At 38.2% G+C, this 25,093-nt stretch overlaps 1 protein-coding gene across 1 annotated transcript in view; it reads left to right on the forward strand.

The window, feature by feature from the left end:
• Positions 1–25,093, forward strand: part of LOC140235803 (protein kinase C and casein kinase substrate in neurons protein 1-like) — a 92,245-nt gene that overhangs the window by 51,312 nt on the left and 15,840 nt on the right. Inside the window, exons 3-7 of the mRNA XM_072315804.1 lie at positions 5,440–5,642; positions 7,098–7,235; positions 11,249–11,475; positions 12,379–12,499; positions 13,386–13,531. Coding sequence (XP_072171905.1) covers positions 5,440–5,642; positions 7,098–7,235; positions 11,249–11,475; positions 12,379–12,499; positions 13,386–13,531 — 835 coding nt within the window. The remainder of the gene's footprint in view (positions 1–5,439; positions 5,643–7,097; positions 7,236–11,248; positions 11,476–12,378; positions 12,500–13,385; positions 13,532–25,093) is intronic.

The following is a 25,093-nucleotide window of genomic DNA, read 5'->3' on the forward strand; positions in this document are numbered from 1 at the left end:
GTGAATTTTATGCTCCTGGGGCTATTGGGCTGGTGGGTATGTACCATTATAGTCTCATTACGTAACTGGCATTGGAGCATGTTAGTTTTTTTTTAATACTTTTACGTATGAACACATTCTGCGCACACAAATAAATACTTGTGCTGATCTGCCACCATAGTTTCTTGTATGATTCAAATTCGATCAAAATAGGGAGGTTTCCAAAAAATAAAAAGTAAGAAAAAAAAAATAAGAAAAGAGAAAGTGGTTGAAAGAATGTGATGACAAAAAAAGTGTCGCACATTGTGTGGGCTTCTCTCGTCTCATTGACGCCTTTTCTCTATTTTCACTCTACCATTAGACAGACAAGTCCTGTTTACAAAGCACTGCGAGCACCATCGCACAGGGAGTGTTTGTCCTTGCGTAATGTGCATTTCTGCAGATGTGCTGTTTGTGTGGACACATTATACATTCATGTGATGCACAGGCCTGAGTGGAGCCGTGAGAATTGCATCATAGAAGAATTAAACCTTCGGAATGGTTTAGATACAGTTTGCTTCACCCCTTTTGCAACCCTGGAAATTAGATTCCTTTTTATAAACTGGTATGAATAATGCAAACCTTTCCTCAGAATAATAAAGCTGGAAATTGTTTTTGTTTTTTTATGATGGAGGTGAAAACAATGCTCTATAGATTTACAGCATGAATTCATTTGGACCCTGAAAAAAAAATTCCAACAGCTATTGTTGGTTCAAAAGGGGAGTGTATTCTTGCGGTACATAGGGTTACTTTTTCTTTTCATTTTTAAAAACTGAGGTGTCTTACCAATAAGATTTCATACATGATGTTGAGAGACATTATTCTTCAACCATGCAAAATTTTATGATGTTTTAGAAATGGACGTAACCTTTAAACCCACAGGGTGCTGCCTGGTGCTGCTTAGATTGTTTCTAGAGTTCATTTTAGTGCATTCAATTCCCGAGATTCACAAAATATGCATAGCGCATCACATGTTTTCAAAAAAACAAAAAACAAAATGGGTGCATAAGAATACTAAAATGGTGAATAGTCCCTACAAATGTACTTTCCCCATCATGCAACTAGAATTGAAACTTCTTTCTTTTTTTTTTTTGCGTTCTCTCTTTCCACATGTTATTCCACCTCAATTCGGCTGTCGCCATTGGCAGCTACACTGCATTACATAGGTACCATGAAACTAGAAACATTTGAGACATGCAACCTTCGTGAATTGGAGCCAACAGCCTTTATTGCTGAAACTTTTGCAAATTGCCAGCCATGAACAAATTACGAATATACTACCCGTACGCATACTAATGATATTGTAAAGCTACAAATTTAAAATGCACGCTTAAGTTCTTGTCTACACTATATGCATTAAAATATGCCAGTGGCAGTTTGCGAACATTTCATGCCGCAAAAGAGACCGTCGGCCCCAATTTGCAAAATTTTCATGCCATGAAAATTTCTTGCTTTACGATGCAAAGATTTGTTGAACACCCACTGCTGGTTGATTAAAAACACACAGAAAAAACTGAATGTCCAGTATGAAACGTGTAAAAAAACAAAACAAAAGCAAGTAAATATCAAACAAACACTCACTACTATTATGCATATACTGATACCGTATCCGGGCAATTACCCCCAGAGGGCAATTACCCCCCGGCTAAATACTGGTTAGTGGTAAGGTTAGAGTTAAGATTAGGGTTAGGGTTAGGTTTAGTGTTAGGAGTTTGGGTTATGGTTAGGATTAGTTTCAGGATTAGGATTAGGGACAGGGGAAGGGTCCGGGGTAATTGCCCAGGGGGTAATTGCCCTAGACCCACTGATACAAGTACTTGTACTGTGTACAGCACTGTACTAGCATGCTTTTGATAGACAAAAACTTCTGCATACATTCTAAAGGGCTTTTTACACTTGCAAATTTTTGCTTAGTCCCGTACCAACGATGGGGCTAAGGGGGGGGGGGGGGGGGCCTTAGCCCCACCGTTGATACCGGACTTTCCTTAGCCCACTTTCTGTTTACACTTGTTTTTGCCAAAGTGGGCTAGCTCCACCGATAATCCCGTACTATCTGGCCCTGCAAAATAGCAGGGTTAGCACCACAATTGCGGTGCCAAGAAAGCGAGTGTAAACAGAACGAAAAAATAATCCGGGGCTAAGTGATGGAGACGAAGTCCGACCCCCACTGACCAATCAGAAACGAGGTAATCAAGTGCTGCCAGTGCGTGCGTGTACTTGTACAGTGCACAGCGTAATCATGAATATTCATGTGGTTTGGAAAGTACGGGACTAAGAAATACGAGTGTAAAAATGTCAATTTTCACCTTAGCCCAGGACAAGAGCTTAGTACGGAATTTATTGGCGAGTGTAAAAAGCTGAAAAAATTGGTACGGGACTAACAATAGTCCTGGGTCAGAGAAAGTACAGGGTTAAGAAACACAAGTGTAAAAAGGGCTTTTATAGCAAATCTTGACTTCTTGCGAAATTTGCAATAGTTTCACACAGAAACACAAATATGTGTGGTTTTACAGTATTCAGTCTTTCTTGATTTGGTCTTCCTTTGTACAGTCTATATCAATGGCATCCTGAAAAAAACATCATCACTAAGGTCAATTTGACTGATGATAACTCAGTACATGTTGACATATTCTATACAATGTACCCAGTATTAAAAGGCCTGCAGATAAACCTTGAGAGTAAAAGATGAAGAAATATACATGTAAGATTGTTGTAGATTCCATTTAATACCCCTTTCAGGTAATCGCGGTTCAATTATCCGCATCCAAATAATGCGGATGAAGTAGTCAAAATCGCGTTCATATATCCCATGAAGTGCGCACTACTTTTACGAGCACCCGTTCATATAATGGTGCGAAGGACGGAGTTATTTGTCATGGTTACGGCGCACGCCTCTATAATGACGTAATGTTTCCGGTGAATATCCTCACGTGTATGCACACCTCTCGCGCGCTCAAGCTCAGCAATCAGCGGTTGTGCGGGAAATCGAGTGACCTTTGACCGAACTGTGGAATGTTAGTGCGGATAAGTCGTAAAACGCGTTCATGTATTCTCGATCTACTCCTCATGCTGCAATTATGCGCATAATAGCAGCATCAAAATAATGCGCACTTTTCTACTCCTCTCCCGTTCATGTAATCGAAATTTTACGACTTAGTGCTCCTATTATCCGCATCCACGATTACCTGAAAGGGGTATTACACATGCTTGTAGTAAAGACCAAAGCTCAATGGTGTCACTCCGTTCCACGAATACAGGACATGCATAATAATGAGAATTTCAAAAGTTATAGATATGCTGTACGCTGTACACGTATGGCACTAGCAGTCCGTAAATATCACCCCCCCCCCCCCCTTTACACTGACTTTGTACGGTATAAATTAATGTCATGAAGATACATCGAAGAATAATTCAGGTGTATCGCAACGACAATCCCTCAAAAGGGCAGGTGATATGGCACAGAGGACAGTGTGTCTGCCTCGCAATCACTGAGTCTAGCAGAGCAATGTTGTGTGTAATCGTGTCATCCCCTCAAGTAAGAGACAAAAACACTCCATCCCTAGGATAGAACATTCGGTGGAGATCCTCTCTCAAAAAATCCCACTTCATTCATTCATTACAAGGAGCAGAGTGCTATCCCGATCACGTACATTTTTTAGATTTTTCACAAAAATCAAGCGGGGATGATTTTCACATTACGATATGGATGGCAAGAGTTAGGAATTTATGTGTGTGTGTCCACTCACCAAATTAACAGTTTTCGCATCGCATCAGATTTGCAAACATTGATTTTCACAAACCGCTAATTTTGGGTGCGTGAATCTGTGGTGTGAGTGTGACTAGAGCCTTTGGCAAATGCTGTGCCAGTACACAAGATTCTTCAAATGAATGTTAATTATTCCTAGCATCCATCCTCTCGGAAGACATTCCCTTTTTTTGTAACATGGGACATTTGTGTGTGTGCGTGAGTAGTCCTGATTGGGGTTGTTGATTCCTTTAATATGCTTGATACAAACAGTCAATAGAGGACAACTGCAACAACATGGCAAAAACAAGGTCAACATTTTCTTTGTGAAGACAGCCAATGTACTTTGCAAGAAATCTGATTGTCATTGGCCAAATTAGCTGTTGGTCAGCAGCAAATTATATTCGGTGCTCATTACATGCAATGCTAGTCGTGCATGCCAGATGATTTTTAATCGTTTAAGTAGTCGTAACCTTGTTATGTTGCTCTTGCATTTCGCCAAACAATGACTCATGTTCACTTTTGTCTGATAGACTTCCCTTGTGTGTTTGTCTTGAAAGATGTGGAAGAATGTCTGGGATGTATCCTCGAGGAGATACTTTGTAAGGACCGTTATGAAAGAATGATTACTATTCTGTTTAGGGGTGGGGGTGTCATCAAGATTTCAAAACAGTAGGGCCGATGTTTTGTGATGTAAACAAGAAGTTCTTTGCAAGTGCAAGGTCTTGGTCACAAGACCAAGACGGCAATCGCATTAGACTCCTACGGGAATGCATATTTTATGGCTTTGACTGATATGGAGTGGTTCCAACATTTGTTTTTCTCTCTGAAGTGTCATTGTTTATCAGTGCTCTCATTTGTAATAACTCCCTTTAAAGGTACACTTGTGCATTTTCTTTGTAAAATGGTGATGGCAAACTGTGAAGATATTACCATCTTGATGTCCATCAATATTTTATTGAACAAGGGAAGCAGTGGTGAAATACAATAACTCACACAATGTCAAAACATCAAACAGATTTGATAGAGTCATTCATTGATAGATTGGTTGTACTGTAGGTTGGTGCTGCAAATCATGAGTTACAATAGGTGGGGCTACTTTGCGGAACTAGTGAGTATACATAAACCAACATGTCACCAGGAACACTGATGATGTCATCAACAGAAAGAGGATGGTCTCAAACACTATGGGAGATTCAGTTCACAAGATACAACCTGTACCCAGTGAAATGTGTTTGATGACATCACACATATAATGTGCAAATACTTATGGGCCTTTAATGCAGGGGTGTGTGTGTATTTCATATATTGCTCTTGTTTGGTCAAATAGGTAAGGATTTTGTAATAGGCATAAAGCACATCAACAAAAGTGGGTTTGTGTTTGTGGTATTAACCCATTGAGGACGGACTGATTTTGCTACAACACACATTTTCCATAGAAACCTGCCCGATTATACTCGGGACTCATCCTCAACGGGTTAAAGAGTGGACCCTAAAATGTACATGGATGTTGTTCCCATTTTGTATTTTATAAGGCTCCGGAGTTGTTAGCAAACTAGCAGCTGAAATCAGCATGACACTGGATTGTCGAAGGTCACTATCATTATATGTAACCACACGAATCAAGTTTTTCCTAATCTTCGTTCTGTTTCTTTTTGCCATTTGCTGTTCTGCAGGGGCGGAATATGGCACAACCAAGTCGGCGTGGAAAGCAGTACTCACAGAGGCAGACAGGCGGGCCGAGCTCCACACCGAGATCGACTCCAAGCTGGGGTCAGAGGTCATCGCCAGCATCAAGAACTGGCAGAAGGAGAACTACCACAAGAAGATGATGAGCGGCTTTAAGGAGACGTTCGACACCGAGGAGGGATTCAAGAAGGTAACCATGGAAACGCAGGGATGCAGCAGATAGTGCTTCCAATACTTGTCATCATCTCCATAATTCCAGATGAAAGTAACAACTGTCAGAGACCAAGGAAATAGTGGATGATAACTTTATTTTTGGATTATGTGGACTGTCTGACATAGTTCGACCACTACAAATCAACCTTTATCGTCAAATAATGGTTATAGCAATTATCAGTGGTAGATAAATTGAATGCTTCAAGAAAAATGTAGTATTTTCATCATAAACAAACGTGTATGTAATTTTCGCTTGATTTTTTTTTTTTACTATATATCCCATGGAATAAAAAGGTAAAGTAATCCATGTTTGATCTCACTGTATTAGCACACACTAATTCAAATTTGTATCATAAAAAAAAAAACAAACAAACAGGTGAGAGCTGGTAGGACTTTTGCTATATGAGGAAAGGACTTTTTTTTTTCCATCAGTAATCCATTTATGAAACAGTATTTTCCCTACATTGTACATCTAAATATTTCATGCTTGTGTCATTCTTATTTGTTTCAGTGCTTATTGCTGCAGTGTATAAAATGCCCCAAGCTGCAATAATATTTTCTGTGCTGAATGCATTGAATTTTATAAGTAAAAAGGGAATAAATATATGAATAAGTAAATGAATAAATGAATAATTATATTAATTGATAGATAAATGGCTGTCCAGAGGGAATGGGGGGGGGGGGTAGCACTGTTTACCCCACCCAGGACCTAAAGGGTTGAACAAACTCTACAACTGAGAACTTCAGAGTCTGGCCAACAAAGTATTGATTGCACAAGCAAAGCTTGATTAATACTTACCATAAAGCCCTGTATACAATTTACCTGTTTCAAGAGTGAAACTGTTCTTTGTTCTTGTCAGTCATTAACTTGAGGCTCCATAGTGTGTATTGGTGCAGGCATTTGCTGGATGAGAAGACTACTACAGTCTGTGATGTCACGTATGGAAAGTGATACAAAAAAAAAAATATTTAAAAAGTATCACAAAATGTTATTTCTTCATGAAAAGTACCTATTCCCTGAAGTTGCTACTGATATTTCCCACTGTTTTCTGAAAGAGGCAAGTCAAGTGCTCTTTTATCATGTGTGAAAAGTGAAAATATATTCAATTTTCTCTTATCTTCCATGTGTCATGTTAAAAAGTGTTATAGTCATCTCATCTAGCAAAATCTAAACTGAAATTTTATAAATTCATATTTTTTGAATGGATTATCCGATTTTCCTCAAAGTTTGCTTAAATGTGTTACCCTGATATTGCTGCATTTCCTCAAGCCATTTATGTATTTTTGGTTTAATAAAGAGGGAAGCATATTAGGAAGTTGCTATTTCAATTCTTGTTTGCCCTGTTTCCTTTTACTCCATTCTAATTTCACTCTGCTTTCCTTGAATTTCCAAATTCCTACATTGTACTTTCATTTTTCTGTCTGACCGCAGGCCCAGAAGCCATGGGCAAAGTACCTGACCAAAGTCCAGGCCTCCAAGAAGGCGTACCACTCAGCGGTCAAGGCTGAGAAGACGGCTCTCCTCCAGGAGGCGTCGTTGTCCGGCGACTCCTCCATCTCCCCAGACCAGGTAAAGAAAGGGGCGGAGTCGGTCCGTAGAAATGCGTGGGCGACACGGATGTGGAGGTTTCGTCGTTTATACGAACAACGGGAAAGGGGCAGGGAGGGGTTGAGGGGTTGGTGGTGCAAATGTCAAACCTTATACCACACTCAATTTCCTGTCAGCTCCCATCAATGGAGTGCTGTCAGGACCTAGTTTCATAAAACTTGTTACCAATAACAAGTTACGATAGTTGTTGCAAGCTACTGAAATCCTTGCATCTGATTGGCTGAGAGCAAATTTGTCATAGAAATGCGGCAGTTGTTACTGATAACAAGTTTTATAAAATGGGATCCAGGTAAAGAAAGTGGTAGAATTTTATAAAAATTTGGCATGGAATATAAGAAGTCATGGAATTCTTGTATACATTTGAAACTTTGACTTGTTTCCGACAAAAAGTCACATCAGTCCCAACCGCACATGCAAATCATAAGAGACAATGATGTCATATCTCTCATCAGTTTGCATTTAAAAAAAAAAAAATATGAAAAACTTGTCTTTAGTAGATTACTTACATGTAGCTTCTATTCCCCATTTTCCCCTCTCAAACTCATCATTGCTTCTTTGTACACTGTAGGTTATTTCATTTCATGTTTAATTTTCATTTATTTTTTCTGCGTGGTACAAATCAACAAATCACTGTAGAAAAACCTCACATTGATCCATCGTGGCTAACTTTGCACATGAGAGATAAAGAAATCATTGTGAGAGAATACAAAGGTATAAAAAATATATTTAAATATCATGCACAACAATTTGACGCAGAGAAGGCAAGTTATCCTGCGATTTTATGTCAGAAAAAGAAAATTGAGTGATGATACATATACCTTTCAGAGGGAACCTTGTGAGGTGATGACATTATCAATTCCTTCAGTTTTTACACACGTGGCTGGCCCTGCTCCTAACATCACTAATTACATGAAAACATGGAGAACTAAAATTCCAAACTGTCTTTCTAAGCAATGTCCCACTCCAATGAAACATCCGCTACTTGTATTATGTTCATCCGATTTCACCGTTTTATTGGAGCTTTAAAATGGAACGGGGTGTGGATCAGCGGTTTTCATGGAAAAGGTTGGGGGGGGGGGATGGGGCCTTGTGCAAGAAGGAAGTCACACCCACCTATTTGCTCACTCTTATGTGTTGCCTCCTGGTTTCCTGAATAACTGGTTCACAAACAGGTTGTGCATGTTGCACTCTCAATGTGACTTTGCTTGTCATTACTAGGAACTGCATGCTCATCAAGGGTTTTTTTTTCACACAGTTTTGGGTTTAGTTTTATATAGTTTATTGTTGTTTTGTTTTGTTTTGTGTTTTTGATATTCATGTAGAGGTAGCATTCGGGTCAAGGTAAATTTCCTGAAAGCAAGCCAAAATACATGAAAAGGAAGGAACAAAACAAATTTCCACATGTACTGTTTCATGCACATGTATGTTTGTGTGTGTGTGTGCTATATCTGTTTAGACTGAGTAAAAAATGTGATCATGTCACACATGTGGAAAAAAAAAAACTGACTTGCGTCAACTCTGTATTTGCTTTAATCATTGATGTTGTTTGGTTTTTTTCTTGCCAAAACCAACAAAATGGAGGAATCATGTGATTTCAATCTCTACTGCGTTGTTGGTAATGAAAATAGATTTGAGAGGTACTGCCTCCATGGTTATCTGATATGTTTGGAATGGCTTCCGATTTACATTTCCATGTAAATTCTTGGTGGCATGAATTTACAAAATTGAAAATAGGGTTAAAAAGGAGAATTAAACCTTGTTTTGACCTTGTGAACTTACAAGAGCTACCTTTGATGTGGAAATATGCACCCAGCATCATCAAGTGCCATATATTGGAGTAATCATGTATTATGTTGACATAAAATTTTTGTCATAATGTGATTGTGTTATACTACATTATGACATGAATTATAATGACATGAGTCTCAGAACTAATAGACCGGTTTACTAATGATATGCATAATGACGTCAACCCCACGCGACCCTAGTGATTGTAACTAAGTCGGGCAAGCGAAATAAGCGCGGACGCGCGCGCCACACTGTTTTTGCATTCACGCGTGTATTGTCTACGATCATCACTCGCTGCGGATAATCAACAACTTTTGTTTGCTATAATCTTGCTTTGAGATGGCGTCAGCTTCAAGTTCTAGCCAAAGTTCGAGCAAGCCATGGAAGGATTGGACAGTTAAGGAATTAACTGAGTATTTTAGGGATATAGGTGTGAGCACAAGTGGCTACAACAAGGAGAAACTCATCAAACTAGTGCAACTGCCGTAGCCGATTTGGATTTGCCCGTCGATCTCGACCTCTCCCGGGCGGACACCGGCCGGTCACTCCAGGAGAAGCTCGCTCTGGTAGGCTGCTCGTTCTCCGACCCTAACAAGCTCGCTGGGTTTACATCCAACTTCGAGAGTATTCCAGATTTTGGACTTTTTGACGTGTTCAACTACCTGATCATCAATTGGACTGACTATGACTGGAAACGCTAAAGGGATACAAGTCATTTGAGGACTACCGTCTTTTCGCGGATGGGAGTGTTTTCAAGCCTGAAGTTCAATGAGGTTTCGGACACGAGCCCTTTTCGTGTTTTCCTTAGTAAGGTTAGGCCGACCGAACATACATCAACAAACCAACGTACCAGACCTGGGTCGTGATGAATAAGTCAACGGGGGAAATAAATGTTGCCTACTGCGAATGTCAGGGAGGTTAGGTCTATCATTGTTTTTGTTTTTAATTTCAGGTCTAGGCCTACGTCTAGATCTACTCTAGATCTAGCCTATATAGGGCTATGACCCCTAACTGTTATCGTTAATAGAAAAATAGGTCAAAATCGTCATTCTATTTCATGAGGTCTAATCAGTCTGAGTCTGACTTTTTTTTTAAAATCCTTGGAAACATATTGATTATGAGAGATTCGTTGTCTAGTTTAGATTTCACAATCAATCATAATGCTTAAAATCATTGAAGTTTGAAGTGATGCGGTCGAGTGTTGTATGTTCCGTAGCAGCAGTTTTTTCCACCCATTTTCAGAACTACTGAAGACAAAATCGAAGCCAAAATTCAATAAAATCGAAACTATAGTCCAAATTGCTTTTGATCACAGCAGAATTTTCCCTCATCTAAGGTTGGGAATTGATTTAGAGCCACACGAAATGCCAGGAGGTAAAATCAAAGTTGATGCATCGCACACATGTACACAACATACACGTAAGTCTACATGTGGGGACGTGTCGGGGACGGCTGCAGCAGCCGACGTTGCAGGTTCGCATCCTTTGTTTGCCCGAGGTTGCGGCCGTGTGCAAAATTAAAGATCTGTGCATACATTAGTAAACCGGCCTATTGGACGATACCTGTGCCCCAAGATCACTTTAGCATTATGTTTTTTGGGGGTCTAGGGCAATTACTGTACGAGCTGAAATTTCGCGATGGTTTTATTTTCGCGAATTTCACGAATCGCCTTTGAACCGCGAAAATAACAAAGTGCGAATAGCTAAGTTCAGTTAGACCCTCGCAACCGCGAAATTAACAACACGCGAAAATGTCCTCCAAGTAGCAATTCGCGAAAATATCTGTACGCTAACCCTAATCCTAAATCCTGAACCTAAATGTAACCCTAACCCAAACTCTAACACTAAACCTAACCCCAAACCTAATCTTTATTCTAACCTTATCACCAACCAGCATATCAGGGCAATTGCCCCCCCCCCCCCCCTCCCTCCAGCTAAATTCTGGTTAGTGGTAAGGTTTGAGTAAAGATTAGGGTTGTATTTAGGGTTAGGAGTTTGGGTTAGGGTTAGGATTATGATTACGGCCAGGGGAAGGGTCCGGGATAATTGGCCCAGGGGGTAATTGCCCTAGACACCCAACCAGTATTTATCCGAGGCTAATTGCCCTGATACATCTTTGTTGTTGTTGTTGGTAAACTTGTTGACATTTGCTCATCTTAAAAAAAAAAAAAAAAAACCTATATCTAGGCGAAGAAGCTGCACGAGAAGGTCGACAAGTGTCGGCAGGAGAGTGGCAAGCTGAAGGACAAGTACGAGAAGGCGCTGGATGACATCACGACCTACAACCCACGCTACATGGAAGACATGAAGGTCCAGTTTGACAAGACACAGGCCTTCGAGCGCAAGCGGCTGGAGTTCTTCAAGGAGACGCTGCTCGCCACACACCGTGTCCTCGATCTCTCCGTCAACCCAAGGTAGGGAGGGGACGCCTCCGGGGGCACCATTCCAGAGACAGGCCCTGAAAACTTTTTTTGTCCCCCCCCCCTCCCTTATTATTTTTTTTTTCTCATTTTAAATACAGTCGGCCTTTAAGTTAAATCTATTTGGACAGAAGAAATAGCTTCAACTTGGAGAAAATTTGACTTATGAGGAATTCAAATCAGTAGAATATAAAGAGAAGAGGACTTGAAAAGACCGTAGACTTGGGCGATTATTTGACTTACGCGAGGTCAGCTTATAAAGCAGGGTTGACTGTATCTCATAGGTGCAGCTGTTGGGCTACTCGTGGTGAGTCTGTGACATACGTCCCCATCTAGTTGCCTGACCAACTTACTATGTATCCCATACATATGCTGCATGGTGGGCTTATTATCACATAACTGAAGAGTTTTATGGCAAAACGAGCTAACTCCATTCTTGTTAAATTGAAATATTTGTGATTAAAGCTACTTAAAAAAAAACCAAAGAAAATAATAAGAAAATATGGGATATTTTTAATTGTAACTTCTAGAATATTTCTTGTTATGTTACAAGTGAGGTATCACCGGAGAGGTTTTTTTTTTTGCTCTATCTAACGATGGACATACACTGTACTTTAAAATGTTTAGAAATGGCACTTAGCCCATTTTGCAATGAAACTCTTCAAATTTTGATGGTGCGCATCAGTATGTTCTTTAATCTGCCAGGGTTGGCAACCCCTCTCCAGGGCACTCTACAAGGGAAAGGAAATCAGTAAAAGGAATGAAATGGATTAACCGAGTTAACTCATTGGGCTTGATGCATTTCAGCCTGTATCAGAAAGGCATTAAAGGCCAATCTGCCCTTGACTTACGATCTCTCTGTCACTTCCATTTCGTCCTGTCGCAACTCCGGAACAGCTTTGCCCAGGTGTACACCGATTTCCACAATTCGCTGCAAAACGCCGACGCCGACAAGGACCTCAAGTGGTGGAAGAACAACAATGGCACGGGCATGTCCATGAACTGGCCAGCATTCGTGGTAAGATCTCCGGGATGAGGTGTGTGGAGTAAACTCTCTTCCAGTTTCCGTGGTAACACGGGATGCAGCACTACAGATGAGAGTCCAAGGTTTTGTAGGTGTAAACTGGCAACATGACCCACTGTAGCACAGAATTGAGGTGTAAAAATATGTTACCTGCTGTTGTCCAAAACATTCATAGAAAGTTATATGATCCTCAAATCGTTTGTCTTATGATGATGCCAAATAGAATAAAATAAGAAATAAATTCTCAGAAGAATAATGATTATAATCATAATGATAATAATGATATGATTACGATAGTAATAATAGTAATAGTAGCAGTATTGGCCCGAAACTGGGATGGAATTGTAGCATCTGTCAAACTTTTTGCAAGAATATGATGAGGAATATCATACAGAAACATTCTTTGTGCAAGTATGTTTTATTTCTGTTTTTATTTAAGGTTTTAGTGATCCTGTGGTTCTAATAGCTTTGTGATTTCTCAAGAAGACAATTCACTTACATTTATTAGGGAATGGTGAGCATTTAATTTTAAATGACTGTGATCTCCATGTCCTCTTGATAAGCCAGCAGAGAAAAAAAGCACCCTTTCAAGTTTAGGTTCATTTTTTCTTTTTAAATGACCAAGACATTTGTCAGTTGCAGTGAAATTTCATAACTATCGGTGTAACTGCAATGCTTAAGACCATAGATCAAATGTTTTAGCATGTGTGGTCTCCCTCAATGATGAGTTGTCTAATGGATTAAAAATTCTGTTTGAGACATCAGCAGTGTTCTGCCAATGAGGGCTCTTTCACCTGAAGTTAAAACTACTCACTCCTCCATCCCTCCCATCCCCCTTCCCCTTTCTCCGTATGCTTATTTCATATAATCACTCACGTAGGAGTACACAGATGAGATGCATGCTATAAGCACCAAGAAATCGAAGGGCAACGTGGGCGGATCCGGAGGCGAGAACGTGGCCATCCACACATACCGATCCACATCAGAGTACTCGAACCAGGACAACGATCAAGGACTTGGCGACAGGTGAGAAACTAATATCTCCGGATTTATGGCAAAAAAAGAAGAAGAAGAAGGAGAATGGACGTTGTGATTTTCGTAATGTTAATAGAATATCAGCTCTGTTTGACTCACTCTGTCATCTTTATGCTTTTACTGTTCGTCTTTTTGTATGTTTGTCTCTCTTTTGTCTTTGTTTCTCTTTTGAGGCTTGCTTAGGTTTCCCTCTCTTTGGGTCGTTCAAAATCATTCATGGTTCAGGCTTAATTTTTTTTTTCTTTTGTTTGTTTGTTTGTCTGCTTCACTGTTTTCTGTCTGTTTGTCTCCTGCCGAATGGCTAATATTTCTGAGGACGTAAAAAAAAATCCAGTTCTTTGTCATCCAGGTCCATGTCATGGAGATTGAACTCAAGACCATTTATCTAGTATATCTTGATCCTACATACTGTAAAACAAGGAATGTTCGTGTGCATTTTAATTTCGCGAATTTTGCGAGCGCCAAGATTCGCGAAATTAAAATGCACACGAAAGTTCTTGTCTACATTACACGCATTGAACGCCAGTGGCAATAAACAAAAATTTCATGCCACGAAAAGGGCCATCGGCTCCAATTCGCAAAAATTTCATGCCACAAAAATATCATGTTTTACAGTACCTCTCTTTGATGCTGCTCTGGAATTATCAAATAGAATTCACACGAAATATGCAAACACACACAAAAGTGGTGATTTTGCTGGAGGCATGTCATGCTCAGGCTATGCTAATGCTTTTGCTGTTTATACTGGTTGAGCTTACGTATAGAGTCTGAATGATAATTTGTGTGGCAGAGTGAAACTATTTCACCCCATCCCCTCAATGAGACAATGCAAAGGTCTGAAATGTTATGAAAGTCGAAATGTTGCTTGTTGTCGCTTTGCCCCAAAACACTTTGCCTTTGAATAAGCACAAATTGAGCCGGGGTTGCTTTACAGGTTTAAGGCAAAATCCTTGAATTCCCAGAGCTCCCTGCCGTGTTTGAAATGCCAAATGCAGGTTCTTTAAAGTACCTCGGTTTAACATCAGCCAGTCAAGTCCCAGAAACCTCATCTATGCGGTTTGAAGCTGTATCTGTTTTATAACCTTGATTATTCATCGTCAGTATTTCATGAAGCAGAATGAATACTTCCCTCTCATTTGAACTCTTCTTTGAGTATATATCTTTTTTTTGTTGTTGCACAATTATCAAAAGCTTCTAAATTGCTCAATCTACAGCTGATACCTAAATTGGCCATTAATTTAAAGAAGATTTAAGTTTATGTTTCTCTCTAAAGTAGGCAAATTTGTATCATTCAGTTGTCCTGATTTATGCTGATTCATGAATTTAATCATTCCCATCTGGTCTCTCTCCAAAGAAGGATATGTTTTTTGAATTCATAGTGGCCAATTTGATGATGAAAAGATGATTAAACTGCAGCGTAATGGGTTAAGAAACAATCCTTGAATTCCCAGAGCTCCTTGCCTTGTTTAAAATGGAGTCGCATGATTCTGTAGCTGAGTCATTGAGTGGGTAAAAACGCGGAGCTGATCTTCGGCATTCTGCCGTTCTGTTCAGAGCTTGCAATTTTTAACGTGTCCCCCAAATAAGCACTTAAATGCTAACAAGAAAGCACTACACAGCCAACAGCTTTATGTCTCCTCAGAAGGACTAAGCAAGGAGGGTGAAGTGCCCTGCCTAAGGGCACAACTGCTGCTGGCAGGGGATTTGAACCTGCGACCTCATGATTGAGTGTCCATGGTCTGAACCACTGAGCCTCAAGTTTTAGTCTTTGCGTGGAGTAGAAGCTTTGCATGGCTAAAAATCAGTCTGTCAATTATTTTTGGAAGCATGTATTTTGTGATATTGGTAATAGAATTGATTCTTTTCATTAAATATTGTAATGATAATGCTATCAATGATGCTACTGATGCAAATGATGATAATAATAAAAGTGATGAAAAATAATAAAGATCATAATATTATTGTTAATGGGAATTTATATTATGATCAGAATTGTAAATGCAAAAAATGATGATATTAGTAATATTTGTACTAATGGTCGTAGTTACAATAATAATGATTATAATGGTTTGTTAATATTTATGATAATAGAGTGAATATGTACTCTACCAGGTCTATGACCTCAGATATAAATATATAAATATATAAATTTATACATTTATAAATTTATGAATATATAAATATATAAATATATAGATATATAAATATATGAATATATAAATATATAAATGCATTAAAAGAACACTGAGTAGGGGAACATTTCCCTGCTATCAGAACTATAGCTGCAAGGTGAAGTTCTAAGGCTCTTATTTGCCTTCACAGCTGTTGTTGGGGGCCCCCATAATAAGGACGTCTGAATCTAACCAATTAGCGTAAGACTTTAATTCCGCTGGTGAAAGCTCAGGGAGTAATTGAACCAGCTTAGCGCCGACTGGAGAAATTCAAATGGGATTGGGGGGGGGGGGGGATAGTCCCTGCATCCCAATGTGACGGGAAGTGATGGTTGCGACTGCCGTGTGCGAATTGGCAGCCCAAGTCGTTGATTGCTAATTCCAACCTGCCAACGGGAAAAACATTTCCTTGTGACTCCCATGTTGTGGTGAAGTGCTTCCAGAAGAGATAGGAAGACTGGTGAGGGAAGAGATTAGAAAATGTTTCAATCTCCATTTTTCTGTTCTCCTTCATGCCTCTGTGAATGTCTCTTTTTTTGGGGGGGGGGGGGGGGGGGGGGTGGATGAAATAATTGTGACTTTGTGGCTACGTCAGAGGATGTCCTGTCACAGTAGTCCTTGTAATGATACATTTCATCTTCATCTTCTGAGCTTTGTTGTTGAATTGCAGCATCGAGTAATGCATATGCCACAGTTTTCATTTGTTTGTTTGTTTGTTTTTTTATGTATGTGTCAGCCACAAAAAAGGAAGAACACAGATAAAGAGATGACATAGAGGTTGTTTTACTGAAGCTATCCACAAGAATGTTAGTTCATGTCCACAGTTTGTTTGTTTTGTTCATTCTTATATAGATTTTTTTTTCTTACTAGTGGGGAAAGTGGTTTACTTTCTTCAATAAGATTCTTTCCATGTGTGATATTATATGGTTTGATAATTGTGCTAAGTTCAAATGAAAAAAACAAACAACAACAACAGAAAAGAAAAGATGTGCATAATTGCAGTGTTAGGTAGTGATATTCAATTGTCTTTTCATGCTTTCATTTTTCCCATGCATTCTCGGATGGGCGGCAATTAAATGTTAAATTTGAATTTTGTTCCTGTATTCAATTTATACCCTTCCCTCTGGTAATGAATATACATCGTGTCTACTGTTATATATTTTTATTGTGTTTATTTGATTTGGTGCATTTGAATCATAACATACACTGATTTGGGACCCAAAATTTGTTTCAAACATTCTGAATGAAAATTTTGGTTCATCCATTTATTATATTTTAAAACATAATTTTCAAACATTTGCCATCAATACAATAATCCTATATACATGTATTTGTGTTGAATGGATGATTTTTCTTTTGCAAAATGTGGCACAAATTTACCCTAAAATGAACTCCGATAATGGTTCCTGGTGTTTTTTGACCCTGTGTTTGTGTTGGTGTTTCCACGATGTTCAATGATATTTCCTCCATATTCAATGGTGCTTTGTCTCTGTTTGGTAATCTTGCGTCCATTCGTGGTGGACATTCCCTCTGTGTCCCTGGTGGCCCGCCCCTGGCCACGTAGTGCTAGTCCCCCGGTGTCCAGTAGCCCCCAGCCAGCTTTCAGATGGCCCCATTACCAGGGATGGGATGATGTACCGCAGGCTGGGCAGGGGTACGGTAGTCCCTGTTAGATGTTAGAGGATGTACTGATATTCAAACATTGTCACATTTTGTCACCCCAAACCCCTTTCGTATGGACTGCTTGTTAACACGTCTGGTGAACTTTCCCCTCCCTCCCCCCCCCAAAAAAAAATGTATCAGTCTGTGGTTATTTACATGATCTGTACCTGTTTCACTGTTCTTTTATTTGAGTTGTGTTTCCATGGTTTATGAGTTCCTTTATTAATGGTGCTGTGAAATTATTGGTTTCATAGTAGTTGGGTGAAGATAGTTTTGTATTGATCATGATCTGTCATCCCTCATACCAAATTTGACCCCCTTTTTCTGGTAACTATCATGTAATCTTCGTCTTTTTGTGGAAGCAATGTGTGCTAGAGCTGTAGCTTTTGCACTAAGTGCCTTTTGAAACTCGCGTTGGATGGAGCACCATTTATAGGAAGATATGCGACGTATGTGCCTTCTTTGGACACAGTTTGTATTGAGTTTTCTTTTTTCCCTTCTTTTTTTTTTTTGCGATTTCTTTGTCAATGGAGATATATGTTAGATCGTTGTCCAACTAGGAATTAGCAACTTTAGGGCAGTTGCACAACTGTTGTTTTTTTTTTTTTTACTTGGAAAAAGCTTTGATAATGAATGTGAAAATATTATGTTGCTGTGTCCACCATTTAAGTTACAAGGGTCAGCTGGTGTTGTTATATTGTTATTGATGTTATAGTATAAAATTATTTCTAGATTAAATGTCTTTCTTACTCTATGATATCTTGTCAGTAGAAATGATGTGCTAGAGTCATACGTAGCTTCCCCCCACCTGCTGTTCATCATTGTCCACTTAAAATTTGTCTTAAAATTATATAACGCTAGGTTCCCTTCCTCTGTGAATACTTCTAAGGAAAAATATCTGCACTCAAATATCTTCACATATGGCCATTTTTACAATCAGTGGTGTAAAACACGGTTTTGACACTAATTGTTGTATAACTTTCTTATACACTGACAGATATGCATTATTTTTTCTCATAAACTTACCACCCACAGTGTCTACCTTGGGTACCTTAATGAACTTTCCTCTCTTTTTCTTTCAGATGTGGCATGCACTTACATGCTTGAAATCCAACACTTTTGGTGTATGCACTCTGACATGGTTTTTTTGTCAGACCTAGCATATTAAATTGTTCATTCCTTTTCATTATTTTTGTTGTTGTGGTGATAGACAGGTATCCAACATTAAGAACTATTATGTTTACCAGGTTCTGCTTTGTCTTCTTTAAAGACTGAAATTGTCCAAACTTGATGTTTCGGAGGTGACATTTTCCGTTAACAATTAACCCCTCTTTTGAGTTAGCTCTTGCTCACAATTATAAAATTCAACTTTGCTAATTTCCATCAAAACAGAATAGTAATCAATCTGACTTAACTTCGATCGAAAGATTATTTGATTCAAATAGCTTATCACTTTTTGGTGAGTGTTTATAAATTTATGCAACTTTTCCGTTAACTTTTCTGTCACCTCCGAGACAACAGATTTATGTATTTGATTTTTTTATTCTTGACATCAGTTATACATTACATTTACAAAAATGTAGCATATCCCCTCACATTATCTCTGAAGGAAGGTAGTAGAAATATAGCCTGTTGTTTTCATTTCGGAGTAATTTACAATTTTCCGTTAACACTTGTCACCTCCGAAACAATCGTCACCTCCGAAACAACAAGCGTATTATATTTGATAATTTCTCAAAGACAAAGCAATTTTGTTTGATTCTGTCCAATTGACAGGAATCTCTTTTGGATGAAAATAGTAATATGGCAACAGGAAGTGAGAATTTTCTAGAGATTAATAAAAAATCTAATAAAAACTAAGAATTACTGTTTCGGAGGTGACAAAACACTGTTAACAAGAGTTTTTGCTCATTTCTATTGAAGAGGAACCATATCATGTACACCAATTGTTTCATTTATTTTAGTAACATAAGTCTCCAAGTGGAGAAATCAACTAACACACTCTCACTCCTATTTTTATTACTAAACTGTACGTTTTAGGGCAAATTTACATTTTTTCACTTTTTTAACAAAGAGAATGCACAAAATACACCCATCTGTTGTATATATAGTATTGTAATCAAGATCAATTCTCCTGCTTTAGTTAAGTAAACATATATATGCTTTCATCTTAGAAGCTTGATTTCCAATTTAAGCAATTTAGTTGTGAAGATTTACCAATCACAGCTTTCCATGTAGGTTGCTTTTTCTTGTGTTTCGGAGGTGACATTGTTTGTTAACACCGTATTGTTATGCGATAGTGAAAGGCAAGACTTCAGTTCCTTTTCACTATCTATTAACATTTTCAAATACATTTAATATCTATAAAATCATCACAATAAAAGTGACTTTTGTATACCTAGCTCACCAGAATTCCCTTGATATCAAAGTGATACATGTGGCAGTTCATGCATGCCCTAGTCCACAATCTTAAAAAAAAAATCATAAAATAATCAAACTCCACAAAAAGGCCACATGCCTATAGCTGGTGCACAACTTGTTCTTGAATTCTTAGTTGTTGTTTTTCCATGTACAACGTGGTAATCATAAACAAAATTATGTGATTTTTTTTTTTAAATATGACAATAATTATTACATTTTCCAAGTTGAACCAACTGTTTATGACATTGTATTTTTTTTTTTAAGATCATTGAAGTTATCTGACAACTAAAGTGAACAGAGGAACAAGTCCCCAGGACTGGAAAGGGAAAGATCCAAAAACAAGATTTGTAGTTCTATCTCAATATAATTTTGATGACGTGTTTACCTTGTTTTGTTATTATGTTTTATCTTAGAATTTTGCTTCAAGTACTGGAATTTCAAAGAAAAGAAAATGGTTTCTTAAAGGACAAGTCCACCTTCATATACATGTGGATTGAGTGAATGCAACAACATTAGTAGAACACATCATTGAAAGTTTGGGAAATTGGACAATCCATTCAAAAGTTATGGGTTTTTTTAAGTATCTTTGCAATCACTGCTGGATGAGATGACTACGACAGTGTATGATGTCACATGCATACAACGATATAAAGAAAATATAAGTGAATTTCACAAAACTTTACTTTTTGAAAAAAGTGCACATTTCTTCAACTTGCTACTGATGTATGTTAGGGCAATATTATTCATCCTGCCTTCCAAAAGAGAGAAGTCAAGTGTTCTTTTGTTATGCAAGAAAAGTGAAAATATGTTGAATTTTCTTGATACTTTCTTTATATCCTTGTACACGTGTGACATCACAAGCTACAGAAGTCTTCTCATTCAGCTTTGACTGAGCAGAAACGTCAAAAATTCATAACTCTGGAATGGATTGTCTTATTTTCCTCAAACTCTCACTGATGTGTTTTACTAATATTGCTGTATTTACTCAACCCTCGTGTCTATTGAGGTGAACTTGTCCTTTTTCGGTCCCTTATAGGGTTATTTGAGACCAGTTTGTGTCCGGGACCTTCTGTGAAGTTGATGGGTAAAATTACTGAACAAAAAAAAATTTCCCCATAAGTTCACACAAAAGCATTATGCTGCTCTCTTCAGCTGGGAAACACAAACTGTTGTCTTAACCAAACTGTAAAAACTTGCTAAAGATTAGTATGAATTACAATCTAAAACAAAATATGAGCTGGTATCCACTATCATGAAAGAGAATAACTAAACAAAATAACAAGTAAGAACTGAAAGAAAGAGCTTACAATATTTGAAAATTAAAGCCATGGGGAAAGACATGAATGTTCACAATTGTATTAGGTAACACCTGAGAAGTTGGGTTGTCTCTGTGTTGTGTCACCTCCAAAACAATAAAATGATTTTTTCTTATCCTATACTTTTTACTCTCAAAAGTGACTAATATATATGATTTGCTGGTAATTTTCAAGCAATTCAGAAAGATACATAAAATATATTTTAGTAATGTCAACAGTTTAAATGAATCTGGTATATAGAAAATTTATCCCAGATGAACCAAACACCTTTCACCAGCATTATAACATTTGTATGGTGGCTATCAAGAATGATGAAGAATTCATGAACATCCTTGAATTAATCTATTTATAATACTATGTGCAAACAAAAACATAATACAGGTCAAATAAGAATTTTTGCTTTTGGCATTCATAACCTATGTTCCCACAAAAAAAAAAAAATTACAATGGTATCCTCCGCAACGATAACTTTAAAGATAGTGAATCAATCTAAAATACAATTTGAGGGATTGAAACTATAACTCATTGCCCACACCTTACAGAAAACCCCATTCAATTTGCTTCAGAGGTCAAAGAGAAATGAGGATTTTTGTAGAGCATGTCAGGAATCCCTTCCCTCCAAGTTCTGTATATTGTGTTTACACGTTAATATGCAGTTCCAAGAGCATCCAAGTGCTATTAAAACTTGGAAGAATCAGACTCCTGACATCCTTTATAACAATCCACATGTCTTTGAGACCACTTAACCAAATTGACTGGGGCTTTCTGCAAAATAGAGCTAAGATGTTATAATTTAAGACCCCAAAGTAGATCTTAGCTGATTTAATCATATTGGGTGCTATCAATGCAAAAGTCTAATTGTATTTTTTTTTTTTTTTTTGGGGGGGGGGGGGAGGGACATACTATATGAATACTTGAACAAAATGTTAACATTGAATGTCACCTCCGAAACAACGTTATTCTTCCCTGGTGTTGTGGAATAAAATGTTCTGAGAGCAAAGAAACATTACTAAAATGATCTTACACCCTCATTTCAATTTAAGGTAGAAAATGGAATGCCAATTTTCTTCAGGTTACAATATCTAGCTTATGCCTGTCATATTCTTACTGTAAATGAATATTTCAACACAATGTTAACATTGAATGTCACCTCCGAAACGAAGTGATTCTTCCCTGGTGTTGTGGAATAAAATGTTCTGAGAGCAAAGAAACATTACTAAAATGATCTCATACCCTCATCTCAATTTAAGGTAGAAAATGGAATGCTGTGTTTCTTCAGATCACAATATTTAGCTTACAACCTTTGTCCAAATGGAAGGCAAACTACCGGTGCCCATGCTAATTAATGAAGTGTAAAAAAACACTTGTTCTGTGTGGTTTATCTGCTTGAAACAGGAGTTAATTTCTTGTTCTCGAGTTATAATGATTAAAAACATTGATAAAAAGAAGAAGTTTTGTGTTATTGTCACTTATTCTCAAAAAAACTGAGTGTTAATATTAATGTCACCTCCGAAACATTCTATTACGTTAACTGTCACCTCCGAAACATCCATGTGTGAAAAATCCAAGATTTACAGAAATGATTGGAATTTCATTTAACCTACATAGGAAGGTAGCCCTTCTTAAAGACTTGTTATAGTATAGAGTTTGACCTGGCTTGCCCTCTAATAAATAGTTAAAATCTTAAAAATTGCATGTCAATTGGTATTTTTACCAAAAATTTATAAATCTCATGTATTTTTTTTTTAATTCACTTTATATTCAACCCCCAAATAGTTCTGATTCACAAACTATATATTGTTGTTAACCATATAAACTTTGCATGGTGAAGTTTGACTACAGAGTTTTGTCATTATGGTGCAATTCATGAAAACAAAATTTTGCTTAAATTTACTTCAGGTGCCAGGGTTTTCCTTAAATTACACCAATAACTCTTCAGCTTTAAGGTCTGAAATGTTATTTTTTCAAAAATTTGAATACTTTCCATCAGGAATCAAACAGAATAATGAAAAAATATTTTGTTTGAAATTTTGACCCTCTGAGTACAAAAGTTACACCACTGATCGTAAAAAAGGCCATATATGATTGGATACTCTACATAAAAAAACTTTGCAGCAAGTCAAGGCAATCAGCAAATCAAGCAAATCAAGCTACATTTTTGTAACAATAACCAGAGTACTGCGCACATCCTTTGTGCTAAACATTGCTATTTATTTTCTAATGTCAATTTATCCCCACGTCTATCCTCCCGCAAATATTGCAGAACCTCCACTTATTCCAACTACGGTATCGAGAGCCTACCCTACCTAAATGGCAGACTGAGTTTCAAGTAAATACGGGGAGAGTTTTTAAAGTGGTCTCATGTTGCATCTTGGAGATGTAGAATGATCACCCATTTCTTCTCTCCCCCCCCCCCCCCTTCCCATTGGTGGTTTGTGCACGGGGCATGTCTCTAAGAGTTTGTTATCACTCTGAGATGAACGTTTTAACAGACTGCACCCCTGTACGGTAACAATCCTAACCCAGATTTACAATTATGTCGGTGGCCTTCCCCTCACATCACAGTCCATTTGCTCGGATCTCATTTCTCTCTCCTTGTGTACCCCGCCCTGTTCTGTATTCACCATCATCCACCATAAACCATAATTTCCTCCCCCCCCCCCCTTAACACCACTGCCATCTTCCCGTGAGTTTGTTTTGTTTTGTTGTTTTTTTCGATGTCATACTCTTCCATCATTTTGTTCCTTATTGACCTGTCTTTACCCCTGTATATATGTCGGTCATTTGTTTGACTCTTTGGTGTCATAATGTCAGCTCAGAATCATAACGCCGTTGATACTCTTGGACAAAGTTGTGGGGGAGTTATGCCCCTCTTACTCTAAACCAACACATTGCTCAGTGATATTAAACCCTTCTCCCTGTCCTCTAGCAATTATACTTGACACCTGTACTGCATCTTGACTAGTCTCTAACTCCCGTCATTATTAGAGCAATTGAACAATGTCCCTTTTTTTCTCAAGGGTGCATGACTCTTGAACTTGTTGCATTCTATACAGCTAATTGGTCTGCAGAGAGTTCTGTAGGTAGACTTTTTGAACAAGATGAGTGCTTAACAGACCAGGGGATGCTTTGGTATTGACCCACAAGGAGGAGTCAAAAGTTGAAGATGAGTTTCTTTTAATGTGACTAACATCATGGTCAGGACTTCTACGACTATTGAGGTTATCTTGTCCTAATTATCTGTCTTCACCATCAGTTTCTTACTTTCCATATGTCTTCCTTAGATGCCTTGATTGTACTTGCCTGTGCTCCTTCTCAAATTTGTATTCTTGACCGTCACATAACCCTATGTTAGGTGTTCTCTGCACGATTGGTCACACTTGCACCTTGCCTTTTTTCCGGTCTGTCTCGACATCCACTTGGTCAGGCTCCGACTCTTCTCTGAGCCATCAAACAGTCGGCTATTGTCTTGGTTGGTCAACTGACTACAAAAATCTATCCATTTCACACTGCTGAGCAGGTCTTCCTAGAAATCTGTCAGTCGACTTCAGCTAAGCCTTTACCTCTGAGTCTTGAGTTGAATATGACCAGGACTAACTTTGAGTAGTCGAGAGATATGGTGTCTGACTGCTACATTTAGCTAACTTCAGCATTGCCAGGACTTTTTAAATACTGATACAAATGCATACATTCCTCCACCCCCCTCCCCCATTTAAAGTTGTATGCATGTTTTGGAACGGTTAGCAGAATAGTGTTTGATGCAGGTATATTTGTAGGAGGTTCACACTGTGTGATAGAAGTGATGTTGTACTCAAGGGCAAAAAAATGGACACAGAAGTTTCTGACAAACTACAAGAGTGACCATGTAATGATGAATTAAGTTTCGACAGAGGGGATGATCAACATGCCAGTGAAAGACAGCCATTAGATACGGAATGCTTTCAGACCTCGACTCAAGACTCTTGACTCTTTAGAATGAAAGG

Source organism: Diadema setosum, chromosome 12 (assembly GCF_964275005.1).
Source record: "Diadema setosum chromosome 12, eeDiaSeto1, whole genome shotgun sequence".
Classification (NCBI taxonomy): Eukaryota; Metazoa; Echinodermata; class Echinoidea; order Diadematoida; family Diadematidae; genus Diadema; species Diadema setosum.